Source organism: Lutra lutra, chromosome 10 (assembly GCF_902655055.1).
Source record: "Lutra lutra chromosome 10, mLutLut1.2, whole genome shotgun sequence".
NCBI lineage: Eukaryota > Metazoa > Chordata > Mammalia > Carnivora > Mustelidae > Lutra > Lutra lutra.
In genome coordinates, this window is record NC_062287.1 from 109,673,010 (window position 1) to 109,695,707 (window position 22,698).

Genomic DNA, 22,698 nt, shown 5'->3' on the forward strand with positions numbered 1-22,698 from the left:
CCCCATTGAGCGAGGAGCCTACATGGCTCCATCCTAGACCCTGAGATCATGCCCTGAGCCAAAACCAAGAGTCAGATGCTTAACGACCTGAGCCACCCAGGAGCTCCACTGCAGTATAATTTACGATTGTTACAATTGTTAAGATATGTAAACAACCTAAGAGTCTGTCAATGGGTGGATGGATAATGGAGATATTGTATACACATCTACAATGACCTATTTAAAGATTTTATTTATTTATTTATTTGACAGAGAGAGAGAGAGATCACAAGTAGGCAGAGAGGTAAGCAGAGAGATGGGGGAGGGGGCGAGGGGGAAGCAGGCTCCTCGCTGAGCAGAGAGCCCGATGCAGGGCTCGATCCCAGGACCCTGAGATCATGACCTGAGCCGAAGGCAGAGGCTTGACCCACTGAGCCACCCAGGCGCCCCTACAATGACCTACCTTTAAGCCGTGAGGAGAAAAAGGAAATTCTGCCATTTGCAACAGCAGGGATGGACCTCAAAGATATTAGGCTAAAGGAAATACATCAGAGGGGGAAACACATGCACGGTATCTTCTAGGTGGGATCTAGAGACGGCAACAAAACTGACTCCAAAAACCAGAGTGAAATGCTGGCCGCCAGGGCTAGGAGTGGGGGCATGGGAGAGGCGTTGTTCAAGGGTACATACCAGCAACTGGAAGATAAATGAGTCCCGGAGCTGGAAGACATGGTGCAGGGATTACAGACAACCAAACCGTATGATAAACAGTAAGTCTGGTGAGAATCTAGGTCTCCATTATTCCCACCTCTAGAGGAAATGATAAATCCAGGATGTGACAGAGGTGTTAGCTAGCATTACTGGCAATCACATTGCAACATAAATGTATCCAATCAGTATGTTGTATACCTGAAACTTACACCATATTATATGTCAATTACATCTCGATAGAAAAAAATGTCCTGTTTCCCTCCCTCGCCCCACTTTGCCCTTGTTGCTCCTTCTGGTTGGAGGACCCTTTCTCCTTCCTTCCCACCCTCAGGATAAGAAGCCACCCTGATGACGGGTACAGCCCCCACCTCTGACTTTCCCTCCTGGCTTTCTGTGATTTAATGGTCTCTTCCCCCATCCTCCCTCCCCCATCCCTGGCAAATGCTCACCACGTTCCCCTCATGCAGAGGACTGTGCCAGCACTTAGTAGGTGGTCCATAAATGTGCGTGGGTGGGCGGGTGAGTGAATGGGTGACAGATATGCATCTCAGAAGGGTTGCTGGGAAGGCAGGTGGCTGGGGGTGTGGAGGGCATGAATCTGCAGAGACTTCGGGCAGCAGCTTTCTTGGACCACATCCAGGTGCAGATGCGGGGTGAGCAGACAGGTGGAGTCATGCCCTAGGTGCCCAGAAGTACGAGGTCAGGGGCAGGAAGAGACGGACAGCAGGGATGCAGGGGGTGCTAGGCGGCCAGGAGGCTGCGGTCGGAGAACTGAGGTGCATCGCTCTGGGGGATGACTGAGTCCCGGGTGTGGCAGTGTTGCAGTGTGGGAAGGGATGAAGAGGTCCAGGAGGTCATGAGGCAGGTCACATGACACCCCCAGGAAGATGCAGTCCTGTAGAATTCAATGGGAGCCAGAGACATGGCTGGGAGGAGGGAAGATGGCTGCCTGAGGTAGGCGGTGTGGCCTCAGGGATTGAGCTCAATGGAGCAGGGAGTAGGAGGCAGGGGGGTCTGGAGCCTCTGCAGGGGAGCGAGGAGGTTGCCAAGAATGAGCCCTTGCCCCTTCTAAAACCCGGGGCCTGGGTGGACACTAGGATCTGTGACCCATAAAACCCTTTTTCCCTTGAGGCGCTAAGGAAAGAAATGACTCAGCCAAGTGCACTGGGCTGGCTGGTAGCCACGTCTCCTCCAGCCGTGATGGCCAAGAACCCAGGACAAGCCAGGGAGGAAGAAGCTGGGGAAGGGCCCTCTCTCCCTGGAGCAGCACCCCAGGGTGTCCCCCCAGCTGGGTACCTGGTCTTCTCTGGCATTAGTGTGGGAAACCCCAGCACACCGCCGTCACGGAGCAAACTACTAGAGAGTAAGCGGACAAGGACGGGCACTGGCTAAAAACGGGGTGGTGGGGGACCAGAGGAACAGAGCATCTGGGACACCAGAGCACACCTTTAGGGGCAAGAGAGAGGAGGTGCCCCAGGCCGGATGGCTCTTATGGAGAGAGACAGGGCGGGAGGGCGTTAGCTGTCCCGACATCAGGAAGAGGGCAGGCCCACAAAAGTCTTCTGAATGGAGAGAGGGAAGATGGGTGACTTCTGAAGGCACCAGGAGGCTCTGAGACGCAGCCTCTCGATGCTCTGGCCCGAGAGCCTGCTGTCTGCTGGGGACCCGCGTGGCAGGGGGAGAAGTGCACAGGCGGTGAGAGACATTCCCACGCCCTGAGTGCGTGTGTTTGGTCCAAGGGTAAAGGTACCTAATGCGGGCTTCTCTGCTCCGGGGGGTGGGGGGACAAGGCTTACCGAACAGCCACTGTCTCAGGCCAACCCAGAACTTACTGGGTTTTGTTTTGTTTTTTTTTAAATCTCCCACCAGAAGGTCCCCAAGAGGAAATCAAGCAGCATGTTTGAAGAAGCAACCAGAAAGCAAAGAGAAGGTGGCCAGGGAGCAGACACGCTGTTCCAGGGAGCCCGTGGTCTGCCCTCTGTAAGGGAAATACCAGCACCCGTGTGTCCCAGAACCTCCCGCAGTGTGACTCGAGTTCTTGCCCAGCAGCATCCTAGATGCTGACTTCCCATGAGAGTGCAGCCTTTCTCTGGGTCCCAGTTCAGGCCCATAAAAGAGGTTACTGTACAGCTTAGGGTCCCAGAGTTATTTAATTAAAGTCCTTGTGAACCAAGTGGTTCAGTCGGTTGGGCGTCTGCCTTCAGCTCGGTCATGATCCCGGGGTCCTGGGATCGAGCCCGATGTCAGGCTCCCTGCTCAGTAGGGAATCCGCTTCTCCCTCTCCCTCTGCCCCTCCCCCCTATCTCCCCACCCTCTACACCTCCCCCCACTGACGCTGGCACATGCACTCTCTCTCTTTCTCTTTAAAAAAAAAATCCTTGTTACACATGGACTCTTTCTGTGGACTGTTGGTGACTTTCAATTTAATTTTATTATTTTTTAAAGATTTATTTATTTGAGAGAGAGAAAGAGAATGAGCAGGAGGGGCAGAGGGAGAGGGAGAGAGACTCCCAAGCAGACTCCGCACTGAGCGGGGAGCCCAACGTGGGGCTCCATCCCGTGACCTCGAGACCAAGACCTGAGCCAAAACCAAGAGCCAAATGCTCAACTGACTGAGCCACCAGGGGGGGCCCCGGTAACTTTAAATTTTTAAATTGCTTTATTTAAAATGAATTCATTTCAGAACATTTTTGTGGGGAGATCCTGGTTAACGTAGTTCAAAATCTGGCGTTATGGTGCCCAGCGCTTAACGGTACTATTCTAACCTTATTAAAAGCAAAAAGGAAACGTATTTACCTTTAAATGCGAAAATAATATCATTTCCTTTTTTTTTTCAAAAGTGAAGACACAGAGAATACGCATACGAATGTCCCAAGCTGAGTAATGAGTGATGTGGGTCTTGTTAGCATTCCCACACGGGGAGGCCAGAGGAAGCAGTGGCAGCACGCCAGGGCTCCCCAGATCTGCAGATATGCCCAGACACCCCGCAGGAAAACCACCTCCGGCTCAGTCCAGATGCGGGGCTGGGATATGTTGGAAAATGCTCCTGGACACAAGAGCTCCAGGTACTTAAGCCAGAGGCTCCCTGATTAGATTCAGGTGCTGGCAGAGGCTAGGGGCAGGGAGAGGGAGGCCCATGGGCAGTGGCATGGCTCTGCCAGGATCCCAGAGCCCAGATCGTGAGCCAGCTTTTCCTGAATCACTCTGACCCTCTGGGGGGCTGATGACCCCACTTCCTCTCTTGAGCCCTGAGACTGGGACTGCCTTTAAGGAGGGCGTGGGGGGACCTGGGTAAAGGCCTCCAGCATAGCCTCCCAGGACAGGGAACTGAGTGAGGCCAGCACACCCCTCCCACCCCCATCCAGGCCTCATGCTCTCACTCACTGCTGAGACCCCAGGAATGAGCCACCATATTCCACACCACCCCCCATGCAACGGTTCTCAGATTCTTTTCTCTCTAATAGGTTTGATTTTTTTCTTCTCATGATGACATTCTAGAACGTTCCTTACAGAAAACAGGAGACAGAAATTCAGATGCCCCAAAACATCTCCTGGGATGCTGTGGGGCAAATCGCGTGACCCCACACTGTGTCCCAAAGAGGGCCGCCCTGGGCCATTCCTCGTTCACCTAATGCCACTTCCCTGGCATGGAATTGACTCTTTGCCATTTTTTAAAACTAAAAGCCTTGGGGATGACAGTCACCACCGGCTGTTGGGAGGTCCCCAAGCGGAGATGTGCCAAGAACCCGGCCAGTGCCCAGCAGAGCAAATGCCCAAGAAACGGAGCCTGTTGCTTTCAGCTGCGAGATGAGGCTCCTGGGAGTGACGGTGACTAAGCAAGGGCTCAGGTCACCCTGGAAACGCCCTGGGCCTGGCTGGGCTAGACTCCCCCTCTGTCACTCTTCCTGTGTGTGCCTGCCCCGGTCACTGCACGTCTCTGAGCCTGTTGTCTCTCCCGCAAGCTAGAATGGCAACGTCCCAGACTTCGTGAGGATTTGCGTCGAGGGCCTGGCGCGGGCTTGGAGCACCGTGGGCGCGTCGTCAAGGTGTGCCGAGTGCGCCCCGGCCTCTAACTCTGCACCTGGAATGAGTCCTGCTGGTCTCTGAGGGGAGGCTGGGGGGTGGGGGAGGGACAGGAGCCAGGGTGGGCTTGCCTCTAAGGCAAGAGACAAGGAAGGAAGTTGGGGGACAGGGTCTTGGGGACAAAGCCAGAGTGGCTACTCCCTCAGGAGGGCGGGAAAGGGACAGGAAGGCATCCATGCTTACTGAGCACCTACTGTATACCAGATGTTTCCAAACACACAGGCAGCAAGGGGGGAGGCAAAGAAGACCGGGGGAGAGGCCACGGCCTGCTCAAGGCCACTTAGCTCATGGGCGGAGGAGCCCAGTTTGAGTGTCCGTCAGCAGGCAAGGTGGCGCGATGCTCCTGGTCATCGAGTATGTGAGGGAGTGAACCGATGAGCGCGTTAAGGAGTCCGTGGATGCTGTGACCCATGCCCAGCCCACCCTTCCCCGCCTCTCCACCCCAAGGAGGCTGAAGGTGACGATAATGAAGGTCATTCCATCCCAGCCTCCAAGCTAAAACCCAGAGGACTTGCCAAAGCACAGGGCTGAGGCAAATGTGGGGGTGCGAGGCCGCTGTGTCCCCTCTCCCAACGTCTGCACACCCCACATGGCCGACCTGGGTCCTCAGCAGAGCCTGTCACCCATCAGAGCTGGCTCAAAGGGTGCCTCCTGGTGGGGTTCCACACAGACCTCCCCCCATGTATCTTCGGCTCTCCACAACAGGGACATAACCTCCAAACTGCACTGAGCCCCCAGAACCTTCGAGGATCAATAGAGGCCTCCAACCCAGAGAGGGGGGAGGGTACCTATTCCTCCCCAAAGAGCTATGCACCTCCAGACTGGGGGAGCTTCACTGCCAGGCCAGGGGAGCACCCCTGTGCCAAGAGGCCAGGCCTCTTTGGAGAAGTCGCAGGCTGTTCCGAAATTCATGACAAGTTCACAGGGCAGGGGGCTGGGGGTCCCTGCAAGGCGATCCTTGGCCCAGAAGGGTCCCTTCAGGATCCTCCAACACCCATCTCCCCACCAGTGCCTCCCTAGGTGGGCCCCTGATTGACTGTGTAGCCTTAGACCAGTGGCTGCCCCTCTCTGGGCCTGGGTCCCGGCTAAGCACTGTCAGGCTCGGCCCCCACCCAGCCCCGCCTGGTGCCCGCTCCGCCACTGCCTTCGCCTGGCTCAGCTCCAGACAGCAGGGCACGGCTGTCACATGCTGAACCACGTGACAGGCAGCGGCTGGGGGCTCCATCCCACGGGGAGGACGGGGGCCTCTGCAGCCCCTTCCCCCTGTCCCAGCGGGCTGAAGCCTCCAGGGGAGCCCGAACAGGTGTGGGCCAGAAGACCTCTCCTGCCCCTCAGGTAGGCAGGGGCAGTGGGAGGGCCGGGGCGGCGAGAAGCATCTCCCAGGTGCCGGGTTGGCCCAGAGGCCCCAGGCCAGGATACCAGGCAGACACCCGGGGCATCAAGACAGAGGGGCAGTGGCGGGCCCAAGGTGGTAGGCACGGGGCGAGGGCACAAAGGATGCTTCTGCCCCCACACCTGTAACCTGATCACCTGCCTGTCTGATACCAGCAGCTGCTCGGGAACCATCCCCCTTTGTGCCGCAGGTGTGCATGGGGCGGGGGCCCCGGTAAGACAGAGGACGGGCCCCCTTGGCACAGCTCAGGCCCCAGAGGAGCAAGCCCACAGGAACCACCGTGGGGACACTTACCATGACAGCTGTCCTAGAGGGCAGAGGGTGGAATGCTACCTTCGGAGGTGGGAGGGGACCTCTGGGGACGGACGCGGCCCCTCCGCTCCAGAGCAACCAGCTTCCTATGTGGGTCCCAGTCCTGCCGTCCATGCCCTGTGGGGTCAAGTCCGGTCGCCTCTCCGGGGTTCCTGTTTTCTCATGATGAAATAGCAAGGCGCTGGGTGACCTGTTCTGAGAGGGGGTCCTGGGTGAAGTGGCATCGATGGGCATAGCTGCGGGGAGAGCTAGGGCACGGAGGGGTCCGCGGGCTGGGCCCTGACACTGTCTTTCTGGGCTCCAGCCATCTCTGGATCCCTCTCTTCATTTTGCACCTGGAAAACCAAGGCTCACAGGGGCGTGGGGGGTGGGAGGGCGGTGGTGTTGGCGCAGGGCTTCCCTGCTACTCCAGGCAATTGGACCCCACCCCATGCCATAATTCCCAGGCCCACTGCCCTGGGCTGTCCTCCTCCTCCAAGCTGGGCCTGGGTCTGGTGAGACCTTGGGCTGGACCCCTCAGCTCAGAGCTCCCTGAACACCTGCTGTGTTGCCCCGGAATCGGGCTGCCCTCTCTGGGCCCTGGCTCCTTCTCTGTGGTCGGGGAGAGGATCCAGAGGCCCCTGAGAGAGGTAATGAAAGCTCCGCCGGCAGCTTCCTGCCTGCCCAGAGCCAAGGTCAGGCAAGAGGCCAGGGCAGCCCCGCCCTAGGGGCCCGCCCAGCCTCCGACATTTCTTCACGACAGGGCAGCGGGGCAGAGCAGGGACGGCCAGGAGGAAGCGCAGCTTGGCAGGGCCTCAGGTATGCTGTCCCAGGGAGACGGGGATGAGTCCCCAGCAGCGAGGGCCCGGGACCCAGCTGGTGGGCTGCCTGGGCAGGCCTGGCGACCGGAGGCCACACACACAGGCTGGCTTTGTCTTCCAGGAGCTCCTCTGCCTGCCTGGGAAGAAAGGGGAAGGGGGAAGGAGCTTCCCTCAGACCAGACCTAAGAGCTGGAGAGGGAGGGGCTGAGGAGAGGCTCTGGGGCTTTGAAGCTGGTGGCCGGCAGCCATCCTTGTTTTGTCTAAGCTGGGCTTCCATCTTCCTCTCACTGGGGTCACAGCCCATCTTTTCTGGGACTGAGGGCACCAGCTCTGGACCTGGCTGCCCCAGGAGGGAATACACCCCCATCCCTGGTGGGGGAGGGGGGAGGGGATGGGGTGCAGGGCAAGTATCCATCTGGCAACACAGAGTTTCTGGGCACTGCTAGGCAAGCCCGGTGCTGGGGCCGGGGTACCCACTAATGGGACATCCCATTCTTGGGAGCGGGCTCTGCCAGGATCCAGGAAAGAGGGATGAGCCAGACTCTGCCCTGCCTGGAGGAGGGGTTGATCATCAGGTCTCAGAGCAACAGGGGAACTCTCCGGGAAACTCTCTGGGGTGGGGTTGGCTCCACCCACAGGCCAAGGGTTGATCCCCAGTTCCCCCAGACCCCATTGTAGGGAGGGGACTCTGCCAGAGCTTCTGGAGAGCCTGTGAAAAGCCAGGTTCAGGCTCCAAGGGGAGATCAGATTGGAGACCCTGGGGTAGCGGGACTGTGGGGTCATCAAGGCTGGCACTGTGACCTCCACTCTGGCAGCCTGATCGAGGCGCCCCCCCAGACCCTCAGAGCACCAAGTTGTTTATCTCTCTCACCCCTACATGGCTCTCAGGTTGATGTCTTTTCCTCCCTGGTGCCCACACTGGGCCAAGGTCTCTCCTTGGGCTCTACCCCAGGGTCTCCTCCCTGGAACCCCCTTGGCACAGCTGTCCTTCACAGTCTGTCTGAGTCACACTCGCTCTCAGAGTCATGGTCACGGAGCACTCGCAGGGCTCGGCCTCGCACACAACACCGCACGCCTGAATTCTCCCAACATCGCCCTGGGGCCACTAAGTACCATCCCCATTTCTCGGATGGGGCAGGCGAGCCGCAGAGGAGCCGAGCAACCTGCCCAGGGGCTCCTAGCTCACAAACAGGCTGCCAGGATTCGAGCCCAGACCTCCGGGCCCCGACACCATACTGAAGGGGTGTTCTTAGGGAGGCTCTTGGGGTCTCAGTCGGTTGAGCATCTAACTCTTGATCTCAGCTCCCGTCCTGATCTCAGGGCTGTGAGTTCAAGCCCTGTGTTGGGCTCCACACTGGGTATGGAGCCTACTTTAAAAAGGGGGGGTTCCCCTAAGGAGGCTTCCAGGACAGCTCAGGAAGCGGAGGCAGTGAGAATGACAGAGGAAGGAGAATGACAAGAGGCTGGGTGGGGGGCAAGGGGGGCCACTCCATGGAGAGCTCATCACAGGACAGGCCACCACGTAGGGTGGGGGGGGGGTGGGACAGTAGAGTCCCAGTGATGCTTTGGAGCCAGCAGATGGGCGTGCCCAGCTGACTCACCCCCTCCCTGATGCCATGCGATCTGTCTGGGCCTCAGTTTCCCCCAGGGGCGCCATGCGGACACCCACATCAGGCTGACCCAGGTCGGCACGTGCGGTCAGTGCCTGCTCATCGTGATAACTAGAGGAGTCCCTAGGCCAAGGCCTTAAGGGGACGTGGCTCGTCCTCCCCCAGCCCCCAAGCCAAGGGAAACAGGCCTGTCCCTTGTCATCATCTGCTGTCTTGGCCCCTCCTACCCCACCCACTGGCCCCAGGAGCCACAGGTGAAGAACACATGCGGCACAGCAGGTGGCTGAAGCCAGGGCCCCTTAGTGGGCGACGGACCCTTGGGCCCACCAGCCGCTGGGACCTCGGCACTCAGCCAGAGGAGGTCACAAGGGGAAGCAAGGCGGGGACTAGTGGGAATAGTGGGGAGTCAGAGGCAGAGAGCAGGGTACAACCAGTGCGTCTTCTCCCCATCAAGGGCAGTGCCTGAGTCCAGCCACATGCCCCTGCTCCCTGTCCCTGCATCTGCCGTTCAGGCCAGCCCCCTGAGGTGTCCCCTCTCCCCAGGGGTCAGGCTGCCATGTAGGGGGATGGAGGGTGGGGGGGCAGCCCTCTGTTCCTTCAGATTCCTCCACATCCTGGTTTCCAGGGTAGAAAAGCGGGTGGTCTTGGGTCACCTCCTTGCCCTCTCTGTGCCGAGACGTCCCTCTCCTTGTGAGGGAGAAGACGGTGCCCTCAGGAGGCTGTGGTAGGGGTCAAATGTGTCACGCAGGCACAGGAAATGTCATTCAACATCCTTATGAACTTCCACAATATCACGTGTACCCCAGGGGTGGGGGTCAGGGGGTGGAGGTGGGCTCCAAGACCCCAGCCCAGACCGATCTAGGAAGCCCCACATCTGTGTGTCCTTTGTGAGGTCACAGACCCAGGCTCCGCCAGGAGGTGGCCTGGGCTCCTGGGCACACCTGGGTGGTACCCAGCTTCCCATCCCCTAACGGGCATCCCTTGATCCCTCGGTCCAGATTGACCAACGTTGGTGGGGAGGGGGACAATATTGGGTGAGTCGGCCTCAGTGTTGCCAGGCGAGGCTGCTGGAATGTTCCGTCCAGCACCCCCACAGAGCTCCCCTCCCCTCCCTCGCCCAGAGGTGTGCTGTTCCAGTTATGTGCCTGACATTTTTGTGGGTTCTGCAGACATAGCTTATGAAAAGGCACAGAACCCCGGGGGGGCAGATGAGGTGGGCGCACTCTGTACTCCACACCCATCCGCAGGGGTCTGGCGGGGCCCACGAGACAAAACAAGGAGGGGCAGCGGGTGGAGAGAAAGAAACACTGGCTGGGAATTTAGTGATCCCAACCGCTGCTGACCTCCAGCCCGTGCACCACGGCCATGGCTTTAGGGGGCCTGATGTCATTTGTTTGTCGGGATGATGGCAAGTGATATTATTATTCCCACTTTACAGACAAGGAAATTGAGGCAGAGAGATGAGTGGCCTGTCCAAGGTCATAAGGCCAGAAGGAGGCCGAGCCAGGGGTGACAAGCCCAGATGGCAGCTCTGGAGGCCGGGAGGGCCTTGGCACTGGCAGGCGTCCCTTCCTCTGAGAAGGCGCGTGGGGTCTGGAGGCAAGGCTGGGGCTGAGAGGGGCTCTGAGAATGTCCCTTCTCTGCTACGCTGGCACCGCCTCTGGGTCCCATGAGGTCTGTCTTGTGCCCCCAGGCAACTGCTGAGTTCTCCAGACCAGAGCAGGAGGCCTGTGGGGTCAGCCTGCCCCCACCCCCATCATGCCCAGGGATCTAGCCAAGCTCTCGGCACAGAGTGCCCTTCCGGCCGGGCCATTCTATTTGGCTGGAGCAGGCTCAGCTCTCAAAGCCATGGATCACTCCAGAAATCTGACGGCTGTGGGGCAGCCACTTAACAACAGCTGGCAGCTTTGGGCACGCTGACACCCGGCCCTGGGCTCAGAACTGGACAGCATGGTCTCCTCTTTGAAAAACAGCCTGTCAGCTGGAGGCCACTAGCGTTACCCTCCCCGACAGATAAGGAGGCACTAAGACCTAACTCAGGTAGGGAGGCAAAGAGGGGCCAGGGGGAGAGAGGATGAGAGGATGAATCCCCCCTCCCCATGTGAGGGAGTAATCAGGGCGAGCTGCCTAGAGGAGGCATTCACCAAGCCGAGACCTGAAGGGAAAGGAGTCAGAGAGGGCAGGAGGAAAGGGTCCCCACGGTCCTTGGCACCAGGCCAAGAAGCAAGTATGTCACCCTGCTCCTCTGATGAGTTTCAAGTAAACAGGCGGGGGCCCGGGGGAATGTGGGGGCCCCACCCAGATCTCCCGCCTGGGCTGCTTACAGCATGGAGGCATCAGGGGCCCCCTCAGCCCCTGTCCCCTACTCTTCCCAGCTCCTCCAACACTGGGGCTGGTGAGAGGGGCAGAGACAGTGGAAGCCACCACCCACGTCCCCCAGCCCCCCGTGCTGCCACCAGCCAGCCTGGCTTCCCCAGGCAGTGCCCCCAGGAGAGGGGCAGGAGGCGCGGCATATTCTGTGTCTGGATTGTCCCCCAGTGCCGGCCATGGTGGCTGTTGGTGGACTGTCCTCTACTTATCGAACTCTTCCTGGTTACTCCACGCAGGCCTAGCAGGGATGAGGGCGGCCCCATCTCCATGAGGGGCACTAGAGTGGGAGTGGGGCCATGACTTGGGGCTCATTTCCGGGTGGCAGGGAGAAATGAGTTTCCCCGGCTGCCTGCCTACCTTTTGGGGCTCTGGGGTGGCTGCTCCCAAGCGCCCCCACCCCCGTGCTGTCCTGCCCCCAGCCCAAGGTCCAGGGCTCTCCTGTCCACTGGCCAAGGGGAAGGGATTGAGGGACCATCGGAGTGTGCGTGCGTGTGTGTACACGTGTGGGGGGCAGCCCCGGCCCTCTGGGGTTACGCGGGTCCTTGTAGGAGTGTCCGTGAGCCCATAGTGGTGCAGCCAGGGGCACAGGGAGGATGCCCGAGAAGGTGGGGAGCCCCGGCCCACGCTGCCCCCGCCCTGCAGGATGGACCCCTACGCGGACACCCTGCGGCGGCTGCGGGAGGCCTTCAGCACGGGGCGGACGAGGCCGGCCGAGTTCAGGGCGGCGCAGCTCAAGGGCCTCCGCCGCTTCCTGCAGGAAAACAAGCAGCTTCTGCAGGAGGTGTTGGCGCAGGACCTGCACAAGGTGGGCGGGGCCGGGGTTGGGGGCGGGGCCTGGGACGGGGACTCGCGGGATGGGGGCCGCAGCTTCCTCCCTGGGCAGGGACTAAGGGCCATGCAAACCCCACCCCCTTCCCTGTGCCACACCGCCTCTTCGCTTCTTCTGCACGCGTCCATCCGCGCCTTTCCCATCTCCCCCACAACATCAGACTGAGCACCTACCATGTTCCAGGTCTCCTGTTCTAGGCCAAGGGGGTACGACAGAAAGTGAACCAAAATCCTTGTGCCCAGGGAGCTGGCTTTCCGGAGAGTGGCACAAAACAACAGTAAAGAACTAATTGTATAGCATGTTGGGTGGTTTCAAGTGCCATGGAGAGACGCTCCCGGGGTGAGAGGGGCAAGAGGATGAACCAGGAGCAGGGCGGTGTTTTACATGTGGGAGTCAGGGGCAGTTTCTCTGAGGAGACCTGCCGGAGGGAGAACTTTGGAAGAAATGGCAGCAGGCACAGTATGTGCAAAGGCCCTGAGGCAGGCGGCCTCTGTGCTTGAGGAGCGGCAAAGAGGCCAGCATACCTGGAGGGGAGTGAGAGATGCAGAGATACACAAAAGATGAGATCCAGGGAGGCAGGTCACACCATGAAGTGCCTCGTGCACAACAGATGAGTTCAGTTTCACTCAGAAAGTTGGGCATCATTGGCCCCTCTCCAAACCCGCAGGCCTGAGGGCTCGGCTCCTCCCAATTTCAGTAGCAGCCCAGCAATGCATTTGCTTCCGGGCAACCTCCCACCCCCTCAGCCGACAGAGCCCAACCGCTTGGCTGCTTGTGCCCCAGGGTGTCCTTCTCTGGACAAAATGTCCTCTGCACCTGCCACCAAGGCCACGGTGTCCAGACCCACCCCCGGGCTCCCCTGGCCCCTCAACTCCTGGAACTCCTCAGGGCCAGGCCTACGCCTCTTTGCCGCTGGGTGAGGTGCCACCCTTGCAGTGGGCCTGCAGGTTCCACCCAAGTCACGATAGAGACCCCGGGGCCAGTGGAGCCGGGGTCCTTCAGTAGCTTCCTTGGGTAGCTCCCGACTTACAGGCACACTGCCAAGTGTCCGTCCTGTCCCCAGAGCAGTCATGGACTTTGAGACTAGAGCCTCATGGCATCCAGGGTCATCCCTTGGGGACAGCAAAGTGTGTCCACAAGGACTTACCTTGAGGATGTGGCTTCCTGGTGATGCCTGCTCCCTTTCTCAGTGTCCCCAAACCTGCCCTTAACCGTGATGCCCCGGGACTGTAGCCAGGTGAGGCCCAGGCTTCCTTGTCAGCAGTTTCTGGAATCATCTGTTTTCCCATGAACACATGAAACCAGGGTTCTCTCCTCGACAGTCCTCACCCCTGCTGCCCGGTGCCATCGCCTCACCCAGTCTGCTCCTTGCTAAGTAGGAACACAGCAAGCCAGCGCCCACCTCAGAGCCTTTGCACACGCTACGCGCTTTGCCTGGAATTTTCTGCCTCTACATATATGCAGGCTCCCCCACTCCCAGTCCTCACCCCTCAGAGGTCACCTCGTCCCAAGGCCGGCACTGATAATCTTGTATAAAGCAGAGTACACACACACGCACACACACACGCACACACATACATGAGCACACACAGGCGCGCACACACGCATTCACGGACACCCATGCACTCACATGCGCGTGCCCGTGCATAGCCCCCAACACACACACACACACACACACACACACACACACACACAGACACGCAATGCACGCACACCACACACTCCAGCAGTCTCTGTAGTCTCTGTCCCCTGTCCCCTGTTTCACTCCCATGGCTCTGGTCACATCGGTGTTCTCAGTGTCACAGCTGCTGTCCCCCTCCGACGTCCGCTCTGCGAGGCAGGCTCTCTGGGCCCAGTGCTGTCTCTCCCTGCTGCATTCCTGGCCCAGGAAGGACTCCCGAAGGCTGGAAGCCCTCATTGAACATGGAGTGCGTGAATGAAGGAGCCGACTGGGGTCCCCCAGCCCGAACCCCGCCCCTGTCTCTCCCCTGCAGTCAACCTTCGAGGCAGAGGTGTCTGAGATCAGAATCAGCGAGAGCGAGATTGACTTAGCCCTCAGGAGTCTGAGGGCCTGGATGAAGGATGAGAAAGTGCCTAAGAATCTGGTGAGCTGGCCCCAGGGGGGAGAGGGCACACGGGCAACCTTGCCCTCTGGAGGGTGGCACAGAGGGTTTGGGAGTCTCAAGGCCCCACCACTCACCACCACACGGGCCCTGGGGCCCAGGCCACGCAGCTGGACAAGGCCTTCATCCGGAAGGAGCCCTTCGGCCTGGTGCTCATCATCGCCCCCTGGAACTACCCAGTGAACCTGACCCTGGTGCCCCTGGTGGGTGCCCTCGCTGCAGGTAAGAGCAGTTTGGCCCTTCCCGCTGCCCGCTGTCCCAGCTGTCCCCACCCTCAGGCCTCCTGGTGGCCCACAGAGCCTGTGAGCAGGGAGCCGGCAACAAGTGGCTAAGAAAAGCCGGTTCCCGCCTGGCCCAGCATCCCTGCGCGGCGGGGCCTCGGGCCCGTCAGTCACCTCTCAGCCAGATGCTTCTCCTGAGAGCAGAGCGAGGCCGGGCACCAGGGGTAAGGGCTGAGCAGAGGCGGGAGAGGCCAGCCCTCTCCCAGCGCTCCCCCTGCCCCGCCCCGCAGGGAACTGCGTGGTGCTGAAGCCATCGGAGTTCAGCAGGAGAACAGAGAAGGTCCTGGCTGAGGTCCTGCCCCGATACCTGGACCAGGTGAGCCGGGCATGGAGTGGGCCCAGCAGCTACACTGGGGTTCCTCAGGACCTGAGTTCCAGCCTCAGTCCTGCCTCCTTTGGGGTGTGCAGCCATGGCTGGGTCGCTGCCCCCTTTGCCTCTTTCCCATCGAGTGAAACAGAGAGCCAGTGCATCCAGCTGTGCTCTTAGGACCGTGGCCCCGGAGCCTGCCATCTGTCTTCCAGAGCCTGCCGGAGCCTGTCTTCTGGGCAGCCCTGACCACACCCCCACCCCGCCTGCCACCTGCACACCTCTCAACCCCAGCCAGACCCTAACCTCACACCTTCTGGGCTGGGACTGCGGGGGACACCGGGAAGCTCCCTGCTCCCATCTGGCCCATCTAGGTCCCTGGAAACTGTGGGTCAGGCCCAGCAAGGGGGGGCACACAGGGAGGCAGCCCCCTGCGTTCCCCAGGCTGGGGTCCCAGAGGGAGCCATCTGCCACCCCGCCTTGCAGAGCTGCTTTGCCGTGGTGCTAGGAGGGCCCCAGGAGACCGGACAGCTGCTGGAGCACAAGTTCGACTACATCTTCTTCACGGGTGAGGCCAGGGTGCCCGCGGTGTGCAGGGCTTGGGGAGCTCCACGTGGGGATGGTCGAGCCCAGCCACCCCCTCAGGGGGCTTGATCCCAACCCTGGGAGAGTCCAAGGGACCCAGGCGCACAGACAGTCAGGAAGGAAGCAGGCTGGCTCCAGGACAAGCTTCCTCTGTGCTCCTTGAGAAGGGGGGGAGCAGCCCTGACCCCTGGGACGCTCCAGAGGCCCCTTCCCTGGTCACAGTCTCATGGATGACAGCCTCTGCCTGTGCCGAGCTCCCACTGTGCGAGGTTCCCCCCTGGAGACCTTATATACCACCCACTGGTCTCAGGACCTTATACATGACCCCACTGACCCAGGGCCCTTGTGGCCGGCTGGACAGATGAGGGCTTGGAGGACAAGGTAATGAAGAGCCACGGCACCCAGGTGGGGTCACTCCAGGGACCAGGATTGGGGAGGCTGGATCTTTCCTCCCAGGCCCTCTGTGAGAATTGTTCTCTGTGGTCATCTGCCATCTCCCTGGCACGTGCCCATGAGGCCCAGACACCACCTGGCTTCAGGTGACAGGATCGGGGTGTGTCGGGGGGGTCCTATAAGGGTCAAAGAGCCAGAGAGGCAGGGAGCTGTGTTCCCTGGCCGAGGTTCTGGAGGAGAGAGAAAGCAGATGGGGCGGAGAGCCGCTTCGGAGGCCTCCTGCTCACTGGCCTCGTGCCTGGTACACCTTGACCACACCAGAGCAGGGGGAGTGTGGTCTCTGCCTTTCTCCCTACAAACCCTGCCACAAGCCCAGGACAGGGCCCATGGGCCCCCACCTTGGTGGCCAGGGAGCCTGCTACAGAAGCAGGGGTCAGGGTCCTCAGCTGGTCCTGCAGATTCCTGGTGGCTGGAGGAGGAGGATGGGACACGGGGAGGGGGTGGTCCACCTTCCACCATCACACCAGACAGCTCGGTGGGCTTTGGGCCTTTGACTCGGGCCAGGAACCTGGGCAGCCTGCGCAGAGGCTGGGAGACTGACCAGTACTTAGTCTGCCATGAGCCCCTGACTCCTGCAGGACTGTCCTTGTCTGATGACAGTCACAGGTCTGTCTTGAGGATATGTGAACTTATGGAAGCCTTTGTCACAGCCCGAGGCCAGGGGAAGCATCCATTCACTTGCTCGCTGTTTTCTGAGGGAACATGCCCTGTCCAGACGCCGTCCTAGCCTTGCAATAAAGCAAGGGCTGAGGAGACAGAGCCTCCCTGCCAGAGGAGCTCACATTATAACAAGGGGACAGGGGACAGAGAATTGAACGGCATGGGAATGATGGGACCCTTGGAAGGGACTCTGGCAGGGAAGCGTGACAGGATTCAACAGACAAGGGGAGCCTCATAGACAAGAAGATGTTTCTGAAAGCTAGGAGGACCTGAGGGAGGAGTGGACAGGTGAGGGGATGTGGGGGGGCCTGGAGCAGGGTGGGGCGGGGAGAAAGGGCAGGGAAGCTGGACCAGGCTAGAGCAGGGACATCAGGCTCTCAAGTGGTGGCCGGAGAGGGCCATCCCAGCAAAAATGGCAGCACAGGACCCTGGGCCAGGCATGGGCAGGAACATCTTGGATACAGGGAACTTTCGGTGAGGGGGAGGTGGGATGGAGGGGACTGTGAGACCCTGGAGATGGGCAGGTGGCCACTTCAGCCAAAGGTCGGGAGCAGAGGGAAGGGTAGGGGGTTAGGGTGGCGTAGCCGCCAGGTTACGTCAGAGAGAGAGACCCAAACGGCAGCCCTTGGAGCTGGACTCTGGCCTTGGACCAGAGCAGTCTCTGCCAGTTCTGGAGAAGACTGGAGAGGTAGGGAGGGGTGGAGAGTGGCATGCCAGCAAGAGTCACTGGCAGGGGGGCACCTGGCTGGCTCAGTCATTAAGCATCTGCCTTCCACTGAGTCATGATCCCAGAGTCCTGGGATCAAGCCCTCCCTGCTCAGCGGGGGCCTGCTTCTCCCTCTCCCTCTGCCCCCCACTGACTTGTGTTCCCTTTTTTTCTGTGTCTCTCTCTGTCAAGTAAATAAATAAATCTTAAAAAAAAAAAAAAATCACTGGCAGGGGGAGCCCGGGATCAGAAGCAGGGCAAGGGGCGCCTGGATTTCTAACAAGGCAGGTCAGGAGAGGGAGCCAGGGACCTGGCTTGCTGCTCTGTGCAGACGCCTCCATGGGCCCCGCGTGGCTGGGCTGGGCTGGCCTGGCCGAGGCTGTAAGCACCGTCCTGGTGCAGAGACCGGCAGGGGAGGGCCCGGGGAGCGCCTGCATCCTCCTACTCCACCACCTCTCCAGGGAGGTCAGGCCAGGGAGTGAACTCCCCCGCCAGGGGTCCCGGCCCACAAGCTGAGGCCATCCCACCTGGCTGAGGTGACTGAGGGTCACCCTGGTTTCTTTCCACTGCCCAGGGAGCCCCCGTGTGGGCAGGATCGTCATGGCTGCCGCCGCCAAGCACCTGACGCCCGTCACGCTGGAGCTGGGGGGCAAGAACCCCTGCTACGTGGACGACGACTGCGACCCCCAGACCGTGGCCAACCGCGTGGCCTTTTTCCGCTACTTCAACAGCGGCCAGACCTGCGTGGCCCCCGACTACGTCCTGTGCAGCCCGGACACGCAGGAGCGGCTGCTGCCCGCCCTGCAGAGCGCCATCACCCGCTTCTACGGCGACGACCCCCAGAGCTCCCCGAGCCTGGGCCGCATCATCAGCGACAAGCACTTCCAGAGGCTCCGGGGCCTGCTGGGCTGCGGCCGCGTGGCCATCGGCGGCCAGAGCGACGAGAGCGAGCGCTACATCGGTGAGCCCGCCCTGTCGCCGCGCGGTCGCCGGGCGGAGGCCCTTCCAGGACGCGGGTCCCGCGTGGGCCGCGAGCCTGGGCCGCGAGCCCGGGCCCCGCCCTCCACACCCAGTAGCCCCGCCCCGACCCCTCGTCGCCCCGCCCCGTCTCGAGGCTCCCGGGGCCGCGCGATCTAGGCCAGCCTGGACTCCTGCCTTCCCGAACTCTGCTCCACCTCGGCCCCCGCCCGGGCTGGACAACCCCTCGCCGTCCTTCCTGGGGGCCGCGGGGACGCTCTCTTCCCCAGAAGGCCCCTGAGCCCCGCCCGTGGCCCACCCCCGTCCCGCCCCAGCGCTGAGGGGTCCCTTGTGCCCGCAGCCCCCACGGTGCTGGTGGACGTGCAGGAGACGGAGCCGGTGATGCAGGAGGAGATCTTCGGCCCCATCCTGCCCATCATGAACGTGAGGAGCCTGGACGAGGCCATCGACTTCATCAACCGTGGGGAGAAGCCCCTGGCCCTGTATGCCTTCTCCAACAGCAACCAGGTGGGGGGCCCGGGCAGGGCTGAGTGGGGGCTGGACAGAGATGGGGTCAGGGGCCAGCAGTGGATGGCGGACTGGTGACAGCAGAAGGGGAGATGGCTCCAGGATTGGAGTGGACCAAGGGGCCTGGAGGGAGGGTTGGGTATCCTGCTTCTCTGGAGCAGTCACAGAAATTCTAGGATGGGGCCCTCTTGGTTCTGTCACTGTCCTTTCTACCTGGGGCAGCCAGGCCTCCTCTGTCCTCCAACCTAAGCGACAGTCTCCAGCGTTCATGTCCCCGGCTCCATCAGCACCCCGCTCTGTCTTCCTCATCATCTCTGCTGGCTGTCACATGTCCCCTTCCAGTGCCGGGCTCATAGAAGGCACACGCGGAATGGCGTGGAATGACTAGGGGAGGATGAAGGACCAGAACACTCAGGAGGGACAGTGAACCCCAGCCCCCTGCCCTGCTCAGCCCCTGGGGGCATCCTGGGAGCCTCAAGGGCAAAGGGCCGGCGTCTACAGCTCAGGGCACACCTTCCTCTCTCACACAGCTCTTATGAGATCCCTCACAGATTGGACAGTGTGGGTTTTTTTTTTTTTATATTTTATTTATTTATTTGAAGAGAGCATGAGCAAGGGGGAGAGGCAGAGGGAGAGGGAGAAACAGGCTCCCTGCTCAGCGGGAGCCCCGATTTGGGGCTCAATCCCAGGACCCTGGGATCATGATCTGAACCAAAGGCAGACGCTTAACCGACTGAGCCAAGCAGGTGCCCACGCAGTATGTTTTTAGTAAACTCTTTATTTTGGAATAATTTTCACTTTACAGAAGACAAAGATAGTCCGGGGAGTCCCAATATACCCCGCTACCAGTTTCCCCCATTTAAGGGCCCTTATGTTCAACAAAACTAAGAGATGGTGCCTGGTCCGTTACTGTTAACAACACTCCAAATTCGATTTGAGTTTCACATTTTTCTTTCAGCCCCAAGAGCCCAGCTAGAGCCCTACATTGCCTTAGTTGCAGGTTCTCTTGTCTGTGACCGCCGCTCAGCTTGAGAGGCGCTGACCAGGTCCCTTGCAGCATGTCCCCAACCTCGGTGGTCTGGTGTTTGTCTCATGAAAGATTACCACGGAGGTGAGGGCTGGCCTCCGACCTCCTATCAGGGATAGAGATCCACACATCACTGGTGAGGCCAAGGGTCTCCACCGAGAGACCGACCTCTTCTTCAAGAGCAAGTCTCAAAGTCGAGCCCCCCTTCCATGGGATTGAGCGCCACCTGCTGAAGGCGGACACCTACTTCCATCCCCTGGAATCTGTAAGAACGATTTGGCTCTTGAATCACTTCTATCAGCAGGGACTCGTGTGCACCTGATTTATTCTCCAGTTACAATGCAACACCGCCTTGTGTCCTTGCTCAGGCTGTCCCTCTTCGGGCACTGGGAGCTGCTGTGTCCCTCAGTGCCCCCCCCATCCTTTTGTTTTCCAACCACTTCCTTCCTTTCAGCGTCCACAAGCTGCTTCGGCTCATCCCGTTTTTCCCTTGCCCAGCCCGAGTCAGTCATTCCTCCAAGGAGCCTTGCTCTATCTGGATAATAGTAACTTCAGAAAATTTACAATCCGGGTTTTTTGGAAAGGGGTCAATTTTCTCAATGCCCAGCACTGACTGGCCCTAGGGACCCATGGCCACCCCCAAGAAACACTGTGACAACGCTGCTCCCTCGTGTCACTATTATTACCCACCTCCACGTGATTTCTGAGCCCTGTGATGGGGCGGTTCCCTCTCACCACGCAGACGAGCCGTTAGCTCAGGATCACATGTCATAACTAAATATAGCCGAGTTTTCTGGCAATGACTATAGTGTTTACTGATCATTTCCCCCTCATTCTTCCAATAAACCTATAGGTTAAAGAGAAAAGGGCTTCTTGGGGCACCTGAGTGGCTCAGTCCTTTAACGTCTGCCTTCAGCTCGGGTCATGATCCCGGGGTCCTGGGATCAAGCCCCGCATCGGGCTCCTGCTCCTCCGTCTCCCACTCCTCCTGCTTGTGTTCTCTCTCTCAGTGCCTCTGTCAAATAAATAAATTAAATCTTCAAAAAAAAAAAAAAGGGGGCGCCCAGGTGGGTCAGTGGGTTAAAGCCTCTGCCTTCGGCTCAGGTCATGATCCCAGGGTCCTGGGATCGAGCCCCGCATCGGGCTCTCTGCTCAGCAGGGAGCCTGCTTCCCCTCCTCTCTCTCTGCCTGCCTCTTTGTCTACTTGTGAGCTCTCTCTCTGTCAAATAAATAAATAAAATCTTAAAAAAAAAAAAAAAAAAAGAGAGAGAGAGAGAAAGGGGCTTCTTTAAGTAAAGCAAGGGCCACATTCATGTTCCTAAAATGCACACCTGGCTTCATCACCTCAAGGTCCTCCCTGTGCTGCACACCGCACAGCCCAGCCCCTGGGTCTCTGCACCTGCCCTTCCCTCTGCCTGGGGGGACCCCTTCCCCTGAGAGGCAGCAGTGGCATCACGTCCTTCTCTTGGGACGCTTCCCTGACTACCTGGCATTTCACCTTGAACTCTCCAGGTCCCCAGGGGACCGCTGAGCTTTCTGCCTCCCTCTTGGCCCTGCTTCTGTGTCACCAGCCCCCTCGCAAAGGCCACGCTCCAGCAGCTGCTCAGGAAACATGTCCAGACTTGGGGGCTCGGGGGCAGGCTTTGACACAACCACACCCCCGACCTGTGACACTCCCAGGGTGGCCAGACTCTTCCACCCTGCAGGGCCCTGCGGACTGGCCTCTGGCTGCCCCGCCACAGGGCCTCATGGCTGTTCCCCTCCCCACCAGGTGGTCAAGCGAGTACTAGCCCAGACCAGCAGCGGGGGCTTCTGCGGGAACGATGGTTTCATGCACATGACCCTCGCCAGCTTGCCTTTCGGAGGAGTGGGTAAGTGCTGGCAGAGCCCCGCCTTCTCTCGCTGTTACTGGACTGAGGGCACCCCTGCACCCCCATCCTGCAAAAACCTTCCAGACCTGCCCCTGCATGTACATATGGGTGGGGGACCCATAAGGACACCATTTGGGGTTCTGGTATGGGGGCCAGCTGTGGTGCCTGGTCCTGGAGGCCCACACAGCCCCGGCGTCCGCACTCAGTCCACACCCCCCCGGACAACTTGCCAGGCCCTCTGGACAGTGGCTTGGGTGCCTAGTGTGGGCAGGTGCCAGTCTCTGGCTCTCCCATGCCACTGAAGAAGCGGTGGGATCAGAGAGGGTCATGGCTACCCCATGTCACACAGAGGGCCCATTTCACAGATGGGGAAACCAAGGTCCTACTGCGTGTGACCGACCAGCAGAGCCCAGGTGTGTCTGACAGCCTCCTGCTGGCCGCCGTGGGGCTGACTGGTGTGTCCCATGTTGCCCTGCAGGTGCCAGCGGGATGGGCAGCTACCATGGCAAGTTCTCCTTTGACACCTTCTCCCACCACCGCGCCTGCCTGCTGTGCCACCCCGGGCTAGAGAAGATCTACTCCATCCGCTACCCGCCCTACTCGCCTCGCAACTTGAGGATGCTGCTGGTGGCCATGGAGGGTCGCAGCTGCAGCTGTACCCTGCTCTGAGCCCGGCTCACACCTGTGAGTCTGCTGCCCCTACCGCCTGTGGCTAGGGCTGATGTGGCCTGGGGCACACACCCAGGGGGGAAAAGACCACAGCCCAGACCAGGGCATGCCCTGCTCCCTCCTGGGGCTTCTCTCTGTGAGTCCTCAGCCTGCTGCCTTCCAGCTTCCCTCAGCTGACCCCAACTAGGACGGACCAAGGCGAGGGAGCCTAGGAGACTATGCGGTAACCTGCCCCCAGTACCCACACTAGCCACCCGAGTCCTGGGGGAGGCCGGCAGGTGTGGACACTTCTGAGCCACCCCCCTTCACAACCAGCACCTCCAGACATCTCTGTGGGGATTGCATTTTGGAGTTTAATAATAAATAAGTCGTTCATCCCAAGCTCCAGGCATCCTGTCTCCTCCTTTGGGTGGTGTCAGTCTTTCCCCCCTCAGGCCTTCTTGG

The 22,698-nt window shown here is 60.0% G+C and overlaps 1 protein-coding gene across 3 annotated transcripts; it reads left to right on the forward strand.

Moving 5' to 3' along the window:
* The first annotated feature begins 5,961 nt into the window (after positions 1-5,961).
* ALDH3B1 (aldehyde dehydrogenase 3 family member B1) lies at positions 5,962-22,629 on the forward strand. Of its 3 annotated transcripts, none has more exons than XM_047691985.1 (10): positions 5,962-6,108; positions 11,901-12,063; positions 14,082-14,192; positions 14,312-14,432; positions 14,722-14,807; positions 15,285-15,366; positions 17,777-18,163; positions 18,521-18,687; positions 21,486-21,585; positions 22,064-22,629. In XM_047691985.1, exons 2-10 carry the CDS (start codon positions 11,902-11,904, stop codon positions 22,252-22,254), a joined length of 1,407 nt encoding a protein of 468 aa, XP_047547941.1. In that variant the 5' UTR covers positions 5,962-6,108; position 11,901; the 3' UTR covers positions 22,255-22,629. The 3 variants fall into 3 exon arrangements, with proteins under 3 accessions (XP_047547941.1, XP_047547942.1, XP_047547943.1); XM_047691986.1 differs by lacking the exon at positions 5,962-6,108 and adding an exon at positions 7,164-7,276; XM_047691987.1 differs by lacking the exon at positions 5,962-6,108 and adding an exon at positions 9,924-9,946.
* The last annotated feature ends 69 nt before the right edge of the window (positions 22,630-22,698 follow it).